This window comes from Labeo rohita, chromosome 23 (genome assembly GCF_022985175.1).
Source record: "Labeo rohita strain BAU-BD-2019 chromosome 23, IGBB_LRoh.1.0, whole genome shotgun sequence".
Lineage (NCBI taxonomy): Eukaryota > Metazoa > Chordata > Actinopteri > Cypriniformes > Cyprinidae > Labeo > Labeo rohita.
Genome location: NC_066891.1, coordinates 17,647,992 through 17,658,417, shown reverse-complemented (window position 1 = coordinate 17,658,417; position 10,426 = coordinate 17,647,992). Strand labels below are relative to the sequence as shown.

Below are 10,426 nucleotides of genomic sequence, written 5' to 3'. Positions count from 1 at the left end.
CAAATAAAACCAAAAAAAAAAAAAAAACATGGTTACTATACTTTAACCATGGTAACTACAAATTAACTATGGTTTTGGTTTTCTAACCATAGTTTAACCATGGTATTTATAGTAAAACTGTGGTTTTACAAATGGTAATCAATACGCCAAAAAACATGGTTACTACATTTTTACTATAATAAAGCCATGGTCAATTTACGTACGGAAAGAACATCATTAACGACCAGATAACGAATGTTCTATTAACTTTACTAAAATAACGTTTGAGGGAATCTTGTAAGAACGTTCTAAAGTCGCCAAAGTTCTAAAAACGTTACCTGCGGAATTTCCGAGTTCACTTGAAGGCCGCATGCTAGTTTGATATAGCTCAATTAACATTTTTGAATCACTAAGTGATTCATTAAGTCCACTGCAGTTGTTCACACTAAGTCGAAGAACAGCAGAGATATTGTAAATAGCCTAAATGAAAACGTCTAAGTATGTTTGGAAGAGTTGGTTGACAAAATAGATGCACATTACTAATGAGTCTTCCAGCAGTGCTCACGATGAGCCCCTTTAAGTCTTTAACAGCGATCAGCATGACTTCACGTATAATGAGAGGATAACAGTGCAGCATGAATTATGAATACATGTTTCACTAATTATCTCTCAATCTTCCTACGACACTTGCAAGAGTCCCGTCCCGCCTCTTGAGATAAGCGCACGGAGACTCGCTGTTCTTATAGCCTACCGTTCTCCATGAGTCATGAGTGTTATGAGTGAGGGAGCTTGAGTGAGAGAGAGAGAGAGAGTGAGAGAGAAAGAGAGAGAGAGAGAGAGAGAGACGTCTCACATGTGACAGTTCTTCATTCGTAGGTAGGTAAGACACTTGGCACGCTGATGGACCTCCTCTGTTAGACCTGCTCGCACTTTAAGGGATTTTCTTCTTACAGACCAGAAGAGCAGGACGCATTTCCAGTTACTTCAGGCACTTTTGACAGCTGACAAGTTACAAACACACTCGCTTCTTGAATCTTGCGAGCTTGTTCTATTTCACAAACAAAGACTGGACTATTTGAAAGTCGTGATGGAGATGAAGGTGCTGGGATGCGCGTTGCTTTTTCCTCTCCAGATCTTCTTATGCTTATTGAGGGCGATCGTGCGCTTCTTTACGCAACCGAAGCGCAGAGATCTGGGCACTGATGTGGTCCTCATCACTGGAGGTGGAAGAGGAATCGGCCGTCACCTGGCTAAGGAGTTTGCCAAGCAAGGAGCAAGAAAGGTTCGTGTTTTTAATCGGGTGTAATGCAATTCTTTACGGTGTTATCTACTCACATGCTCTTTGTAATTTAAAAAATATGTTTGAGTGCTGTCCATTTTAAGTCTTGATCAAAGACTCCCTACTTCAAAGGAATTGGAACTTTTTAAGTCTTCAAAACTGATGTATTGCAGAATGTATTATTTAAACGTGTTGCATAATTTCCAGTGCGCAATCTGAGGTTAATCTCGCAACGCAAATTGTAATTTGGCGCCACCGACACGATTAGCTAAACTTAGTTTTCTACAAAACTTTTTAACCGAACAAGCTCGGTGGTATGCTTGTTATCTGTTGACATATGATAAAATTAAAAATAATGAGGATACTTATATTTTATCAATGTTACTTCGTAACAGAAAGCGCGTTAGCGGCGTACTGTTGTTATGGTTACCTCCTCTGGCGAACGCGACGTCTGTGCGTTAGCGTACAGGTATTTGGCGACAGGTGAAAATAAGCTCTGGTGTTAATATAACTATCACAAAATGCTCAGTTTGACATGGATTAAATAAGATACCTAAAAAAACTGACAGCACTCAGACACAAGTTATAAAGTAAGACGCTCGGACCAATGCGCCTGTAAGAAAGTTCCACAATGTGAGTAACGTAAACCATTTTTCTGTTACATAACTGATCGGTTTGTTTATTATTTCAGCATTAGTGACAGCCAAACGGAACTAGTAAGGCTTGTGTTTACCTGCATTATTCACACTGCAGTAAACACACCTTTCTTGGCTATGTCAATACACTTTGAAATAGTCGAGTTTGAGCGTGTGGTTTTCCAGTCAGCGCAGTCAACAGAAGGTATAGTGACCTGTTGCTGCCCTCATCTGAAGCCTTGAGTTGTTTCATATTCCTCCTGCACACAAACACAGGTGTTTCCTAAGCCTTTATGTCTTTACAAATGCCCAACAATGGGCTGCTGACAGGCATCGCTGTTTTGTTGAACTCAAATCATGTGTGACTCTTTAACCTTCCAGGGAAGTTCATACTCCCCTGTCCAGAGTGAGGGAAAAAGAAACATTAAGGATGAACTGTTACACATCATCTTATTTATTATATTATTATTATTAGCAGATTAAAACGTATTATATCACTCCTCGTAACAATAAACTACTAAAGTGCAAGCATCAAGTGTCAGGAATAGCTGCACTACTTTAACAGTGTGCGTGTGAGGGAGTGAATGTGTACGTGCTGCATTTATGTGTGTGAATGCGTGCTCAACATGTGTAGGTGTGTGAATGGATCAATTGCAAGGGGGTGTAGTAGGCAGAGAAGCACCTTGCAGATTGGTTACCACAACCAAGTTCATTGGCAGGTCAGCCAGCTTTTGCAGAGCAGGGCTGATGATGTCATTTGTGTTATTGTGTGGGCTGCTTACGGCTGAATCCCAGAAGAACAGAATCAAACGGCAAGCCAGCGGAGCGGAGGCTGTAAATGAAAGTCAAGTTGAGGATACCTCAATTAAATATTGATCAAATATGTGTTTTATTCTCCTAAGAGGGGATTAAAATAGAATGAAATCTCTCACATCTTTTCCTACTGCATTCGCATGTGATTTTAGAAACATTAAACAGCACCGGAAATATCGTGAAACATACATTCAGAATTATGAAGTTTTACAAAGTTTATGTGAGGTATAAAGGTGGGAAGGTAAAGGTGAATGGAGGCTGGCACTCCCATACTCCCAGCTGGGCTTTGGCCCATGCCTGACCCCTCTGGGCCAGCACTAATGAGGGGGCGTTAGGCTGCCCCTGCCCGTGTTTCCCGGTGGCTGCTTGAACTTTTACTGATAATGGGACAATCATCATGTGCTGTTTGTGACATTGATGGGACATGAGTCAGGCAGTATGTTACATGAGAAAGCACATCTGTTGCATGCTTGCCCTATTTCACACTGTCCCTGTCAAAATTATATTTTATATGAAGAAAATTAAGCCAATTTTAGGACTATTAACATTTTTTTCTTTTTTTTTTAATTGCACTGTGACTACATATTGTCCTACATAGGTTTGTGGGGATAATGGAGCCTCTCCCGAATCTCAGACCATAGGCAAGGATTCTGACTTTTTTTTTCTCAGAACAGAGACATAAACTCATATTTGCAAGTTATGAAGTCCAAATTGCGAGATATAAACTCACAATTCTGACTTTTTTTTCTCAGAATTGCACAATATAAACGTACAATTGCAAGTTATAAAATCAGAAAAGATGTATATAACCTCGCAACTGTGAGAAATAAAGTCAGAATTATGAATTATATTGCAATTCTGACTTTTCTTCCTATAATTCCGAATTTATATCTTGCAATTCTGACTTCTTCCTTTACAATTCTGAGTTTATATCTCACAATTCCAATTTTTTTTAATCACAATTCCGAGTTTGTATCTCGGAATTCTGACTTTTTTCTCAGAATTGCATGATATAAACTCACTATTGCAAGTTATAAATTCAGAATAGCAGGATATAAACTCGCAACTGCAAGAAATAAAGTCAGAATTATACATTTTCTTGCAATTCCGAGTTTATATCCTGCAATTCTGAATTTTTTTTCCCTCTAACAATAACGAGTTTATATTTCGCAATTCAGATTTTTTGTCACAGTTCTGAGTTTATATCTCGGAATTCTGACTTTTTTCCTCAGAATTGCACGATATAAACAATTGCAAGTTATCAAGTCAGAATAGCGGGATATAAACTCACAACTGTGAGAAATAAAGTTAGAATTATGAATTTTCTCACAATTTATTTGTTTAATATATGAGATATACAAATTTATATCTCGCAATTCTGACTTTTTTCTCACAGTTTTGAGTTTATATCTTGCAATTCTGACTCTTTTTTTTTTTTTTTTTTCAGAATTGCACAATATAAACTTACAATTGCAAGTTATCAAGTCAGAATAGCAGGATATAAACTCGCAACTGTGCGAAATAGTCAAAATTATGAATTTTCTTGCAATTCTGAGTTTATATCTTGCAATTCTGACTTTTTTCTTACAATTCTGAGTTTATATCTCACAATTCTGACTTTTTTCTCACAATTCCAAGTTTATATCTCGGAATTCTGACTTTTTTCCTCACAATTCCAAATTTATATCTCACAATTCAGATTTTTTTTGTCACAATTCTGAGTTTGTATCTCGAATTCTGACTTTTTTTCTCAGAATTGCATGATATAAACTCACAATTGCAAGTCAGAATAGTGGGATATAAACTTGCAACTGTGAGAAATAAAGTCAGAATTATGAATTTTCCCGCAATTCTGAGTTTGTATCTCGCAAGTCTGACTTTTTTCTCACAATTCCAAGTCAGAATTCTGACATTTTTTTCCCACAATTTGAAGTTTACTTGGAGCTGCGAGTTACAAAGTCCAGTTCTGAAGGGGAAAAAGACTGGTGTGTTCTCAGAATTGCGTTTGAATTCTGACTTTATGACACACAAGTGCGATAAATTAGTTTTTTTTTTTTTTTCTGAGAAAAAAAAAGTCAGAATTGTGAGTTTATATCTGGCAATTTATTTTTCAGACTTTATTTCTCAGAATTGTGGGTATATCTGGGGAGTCAGAATTGCAAGATGAAAACTTGCAATTGTGAGAAGAAAAGAACTGTGAGATAAAAAGTCGCAATTACTTTTTTTTAAATTCAGTGGTGGAAACAGGTTTCCATAGAATGTACTGTCACAGCGCAAAAAAACAGGGGTGACCCGGACATGTTCTTGACAGGTTTTGTGAGATTCCCTCACACTAATGCTCTCCCTTAAGAAGCCTTAAATACTGAAGGGTTCCTCAGAAGGTCAGAACATGTGACCGTTTTATGTGTGTATGTTTGTTTATGAGGTGAATTAAGATTGACAGGAAGGGGAGGAGATGAACTCATCCTTGTGTTCATTACCTCTTGCTGACCTTGCTGACTGATGGATCTAATAGCCAGAGAGTTAACCGACCTACACAGCCTGACCCTGTCCTCTATCACTCTCACTCGCTCTCCCTAAACCTCATGTACAATGATAAGGAAATACTTAATTCAGTGACTCCTTAGAGAACTAAATCTATACATCAATGTGTAGCAATCATGCACAATACATCATCGAGTTGGATATATGCCTCAACTCACAATGTAAAAATTTCTCCTGTTGACTTGTACTGGATTTACTTCACACCAATCATGACTTTCCTCCCTCAGGTGATTTTGTGGGGCCGCACAGAGAAATGTTTAAAAGAGACATGTGAGGAGATCTCCATGACCGGAACAGAGTGCCATTACTTTGTGTGCGACGTTGGCAACAGAGAGGAGGTGTACCAGCAGGCCAAAGTGCTCAGGGAAAAGGTAAACTTACACTCTGCATGCCTTGTCTCAAGAAATGTAAAAAGATATTGTAGCCAAAAGGACTTCACAGAGAGTGACCCCGTCTCAAACAGCAAGTCTTGTGGATTTTGCCCGAGTACATCCGTCTACAAGACTGCAGGGTGTCTCATTTGTCATTTTTGGTTTCAAAAGGGCTCTCTCTAGCGCCCCCTTTGTGGCCGCTAGGGTCTAGGCTAGGGATTTTCAAGTCTTTTGATGCCCAGAGGGAACCCTGTTCATGTTGTTCAATAATTGGATTATTTATTTTATTGTATTTTATATTATTTATATTAATTATTCAGATATTCCGATTTTTTTTCTCACAATTTTGAGTTTATATCTCACAATTCTGATTTTTTTCCTCATAATTCAGTGTTTATATCTTGTAATTCTGACTTTTTTCCTCACAATTCTGAGTTAATTTTTTTTCTTAGAATTTTAACGATATTCGCTCACAATTGCAAGTTATCAAGTCAGAATAGCGTGATATAAACTCGCAACTGCGAGAAATAAAGGGAGAATTATTAATTTTCTTGCAATTTTGAGTTTATATCTTGCAATTCTGACTTTTTTCTCACAATTCCAAGTTTGTATCTCGGAATTCTGACTGTATTTTTTTTTTTTTACAATTCCGAGTTTATGTCTCGCAATTCTGCCTTTATTTCTCACAATTCCATTTATATTGCTATTTATTTTTAATTATTTTATTATATTTTCTCTGCTTTTGTATCATTTTGAATACCAAGTTTCTTCTTAATTTAAGCAATTGCTTTATTTACATTACTTTTTTTTATTTTATTTCATTTTTGTACACTATTTTACCATATTTTTCCCTGCCTTGCCATTTATTGTGATACCATGTTGTCCTAAATAAAACAAAGTATATTATAATAATGTATTATATTTATTTATTTATTTTTATTTTTTATTTTTTTTGCTTTGGTATCTATTATTGTATCCTTTCTTTTCCTTGGAACCAAAATAATACAGTTTTGCTTAGTTGACTCTAAATTGATGCAATGTGGTCTCACACAGGTTGGGGATGTCACTATTGTTGTCAATAATGCAGCTGTTGTCCATGGAAAAAGTCTTATGGACAGCGACGATGACGCACTCCTAAAAACCCAGCACATAAACACACTTGGACAGTTTTGGGTAAGAGACTAATCAATATCTTAACTTAGTCGCTGCTCACATGACTGTCAATTAATTATAGTGCAGTAACCGTGCTTTGAACCTAATGTGAACTTTAGATGCTCCTTTGTGTTTTGCAGAACATTTTTCAGTTACTTAACGTTAAGTCACTTGGCATGCTGTAATTCTTGGAAGCGTTCCTCATCATTTAAGGATGTTTTTGCCAAGAGAGAAAAAGTAACACCACATTCCTCACATAGAACAGTCAGAGACAAAAATACAAAAGAGATTCACAAACAAAAGCGAATGGCCCTAAAAGATGAACTGCTCAGAACACAGTTCTGCTTTTTAGGCCACATTCATAGTCAATGAGAACAAGAGCTGATCATCTGAGACTTCAGCTGCGGTAGTAGCTCACGCTGAGGATTGCTGTAATATATTGTTGCTTTAATTTCAAACACATGGCGTTTTCTGAATGCCAGTTTTTATATAGAGCTTTGCAGAGAAGTCATCATCTGACTTGAGATCAAACACTGAATGCGGGCTCATATTTCTGCTGAGCCGGTCAAATATGCTTGTTGACTTTCACCAAAGGTAGTCTAGAGAATACTAGACAATTAACACATTCTCGACCCCAAACATCTGAAGCTTTCATTGTTATTGTTGGATTTTCCAGAAGATGGTTGAGAGAACAGAACAATGTGTAATTGTGTCTGTCTCCCCCACAGACCACGAAAGCATTTCTGCCTCGCATGCTGGAGCTCTGCAACGGCCACGTGGTGTGCATTAACTCCATTCTCTCCCTCTCCTCCATTCCTGGAGCCATCGACTACTGCACGTCCAAGGCCTCGTCTTATGCCTTCATGGAAAGCCTGACGTTAGGCCTGTTAGATTGCCCAGGAGTAGGTTGCACAACGGTGCTTCCCTTCCACACTGACACAGAGATGTTCCAAGGCATGAGAGTCAGGTAATAAGCTGTACTGCCTGTACTGATAAACATGAAGATCTAGTTGAAATTTTAAAAAAGTGGTCCATCATTCAATGCATTCATCTTTTAGGTTCCCTAAGCTGTTTCCTCCTCTGAATCCTGAGATGGTGGCCGAACGCACTGTGGATGCTGTAAGGACCAACACTGCCTTCGTTGTTCTTCCATGGACCATGCACTTTCTTGTCATCCTTAAGAGGTGAGACTATCATTGTTGTAGGAATCAGAGAAGAATACGTATTTCAGGGCTCTACAGTGCAACCATTTAAGTTGCATTTGCGACTGACACTACTGTGTGCGACTATGAAAGAATATTTAGGAGCACCGGTGTGATTGAACCCATCAGCATATTTGTGTTTGCATTGAGGGGAGCTTTAAAGGTTTCTATGTTTTGCAACATTGAGTAATGTATCAGAGACATATCTCACAAATCCTTTCAGAAAAAAGTGTAGAGAGAGTGTAAATAAGAGATTCATTTTGCAGTGTTGAGAGCTTCATTGATTATAATGGAACTTTGTGCAACTGCAATGAACTAAGATGAGTGAGAGCTTTTAATAATTTTTAAGGGAGTTTGTAAATGAGATATTGATTTAATACAACAGTTAAATTAACAAGAAGTTAATATTAAGTTACTTACATTGTCTGACTATAACACTACTGCCTGATTGTGTTCTATTTTGTAGTCGAAAATAGTTTGAAAGAAAGTCACAACTGAGCCGCTGCGCAGCTCCATTCAAACACAGCGTTGTTTTGTTTATTAATGAACGTGCGTTTTTTTAATGAATCTAGTGAGTCAATGATTCAATTACCTATTCATTAAGACAGTCACTTGCTTCATTCCTGAATGAATCAGCTGTTCGAATGAATCTAATGAATGAATGATTCAGTGATAAAATCAGTAACTTGCCGCCACCTACTGGCACTCCTACTTAGTTTCATTTTTAAAGTATCTTTTCAGTTATTTAAATAATTTAATATTTCTATATTCAAAATTTTATGTTTAAAACATTCATCTCAACATGAATTTATTAATTTAATTGCACTCATCTTATTCTACTTGTTCCTATTGTGTCATTTTAATTAGTAATTAGTAAAAAGCTTGTAAAATATCATTTTTGAAAAACTGAGACATAAAAGACATATTACATACTTTTAATAAAAGTAGAAAAATGCCATTACAAAGGTAAAAGCAAAATTCCCCTGTAAATCACATTAAGGAGTCAAATATCACCTCATAATGTGAAGGCTCATTTTTGATCAGATTTTTTGATTATTGATTAGAAGGTGCTCCTGAAATTTTTGACTGTGCTACTAAATTTTTTAAGTTTGAAAGTTTGCTCCTAAAAAGAAAAGTATGCGTTGAACCCTGTATTTACATACAGAATTACATATGACTTCTTGATTTCTTTACAGCCTTTTGCCCCAGTCTGCCTTGGAAGAGATCCATAAGTTTTCAGGAAGCTACACCTGCATGAACACATTCAAAGGACGGACTTAAACTTAGAAATATCATGACTGTGAAAAATCAAAACAATTTTTATGCAAAGCAAGCACTACGTCCAGGAACATCAATCTGTTGCTTTGTGGACGCAAATAAAGGACTGTGAAAGGGTCATTGGGAAGAGCACATCAAGATGGCTTGTTTTTCCAGGAACTGTTATGTCTGTGAGTTTTATGTGGATAAATTTGGATTTGTTGCCCTATACTGGACTGCACACAGGCATGTACTGTAGGTGATTGTGTTCCTTGGATATTGTGATAGTAAGGAGCACAGACTGTTACAGTTAAAGGGATAGTTCACCCAACAATGAAAACTACCCGATGATTTACTCACCCTCAAGCCATTCTAGGTGTATATGACTTTCTTCTTTTAGAAGAAATCAATCAGTGAATGGTGGCTGAGATTTTGAAGCAAAATAAAGTGCATCCATCCATCATAAAAAGTGCTCCACAAGGCTCAGAGAGTTAGTCACAGCCTCAGACATCACGCCCACGGAACATTGGCTAAACATCTGATGCATAAAGCACATTTAGCTGGAAACACTTCAGGAGTTTCGAAGTCATCATCAGGATTTCTGGAAGACGTTCTTTAACGTTCTGCCTGAAAACAAAAATGCTGTGGTGCCAAACCCCCTCACAAAAAAAAGCTGTCATGTTTACAACTGTGACAACGAGTGCTTATCATGATCAACTAAAAGATGGATTTTCAAAAGTATGTGAAAAATGTAAAAGTTTGCGGCACAGATGGCAACATTTCCACGCCCCTAAACATGACGTGGCACAAAACGAAATGTGATTGCTTGCTGTAACTGTCAGTCATATGGCCACTTAAGTGGGCTTTGGCCATTCAAAACGGCCAAAGTTTCCAGACCTTCTGCCGTTAGTCTGAAGGTGTGGCTACGCAAGACTACCGAGGGGTTAATAAAGGCCTTCTAAAGTGAATCGATGTGTTTGTGTGAGAAAAATATATTCTCACTGGAGCTAGAGATTATGGTTTATGAAGTTGTAAATACGCCTATTTTTTACATAAATGTTTTGATTGACTTTAGGAGGCCTTTATTAACCCTGTGTGGAGTATTTTTTATGATGGATGGATGCACTTTATTGGACTTCAAAATCTCAATGCCCATTCATTGCCATTATAGGAAGAGGCAGGACATTTTTAAAT

At 37.3% G+C, this 10,426-nt stretch overlaps 1 protein-coding gene across 1 annotated transcript; it reads left to right on the top strand.

Annotated features, from left to right (window-relative positions):
- The first annotated feature begins 753 nt into the window (after nt 1-753).
- Nucleotides 754-9,405, top strand: dhrs3a (dehydrogenase/reductase (SDR family) member 3a). Its single transcript, XM_051097345.1, has 6 exons — nt 754-1,261; nt 5,478-5,621; nt 6,675-6,794; nt 7,502-7,740; nt 7,832-7,957; nt 9,172-9,405. The coding sequence occupies exons 1-6, from the start codon at nt 1,067-1,069 to the stop codon at nt 9,254-9,256; spliced, it is 909 nt and encodes a 302-aa protein (XP_050953302.1). The 5' UTR covers nt 754-1,066; the 3' UTR covers nt 9,257-9,405.
- The last annotated feature ends 1,021 nt before the right edge of the window (nt 9,406-10,426 follow it).

What these genes read in the sequence shown, in the direction of transcription:
- dhrs3a (XM_051097345.1), top strand. Translation starts at nt 1,067, where the DNA reads ATGGAGATGAAGGTGCTGGGATGCGCGTTGCTTTTTCCTCTCCAGATC. An exon ending in CCAAAGTGCTCAGGGAAAAG is followed by an intron (nt 5,622 to 6,674) that starts GTAAACTTACAC and finishes GGTCTCACACAG; the next exon opens with GTTGGGGATGTCACTATTGT. An exon ending in TTCCAAGGCATGAGAGTCAG is followed by an intron (nt 7,741 to 7,831) that starts GTAATAAGCTGT and finishes TTCATCTTTTAG; the next exon opens with GTTCCCTAAGCTGTTTCCTC.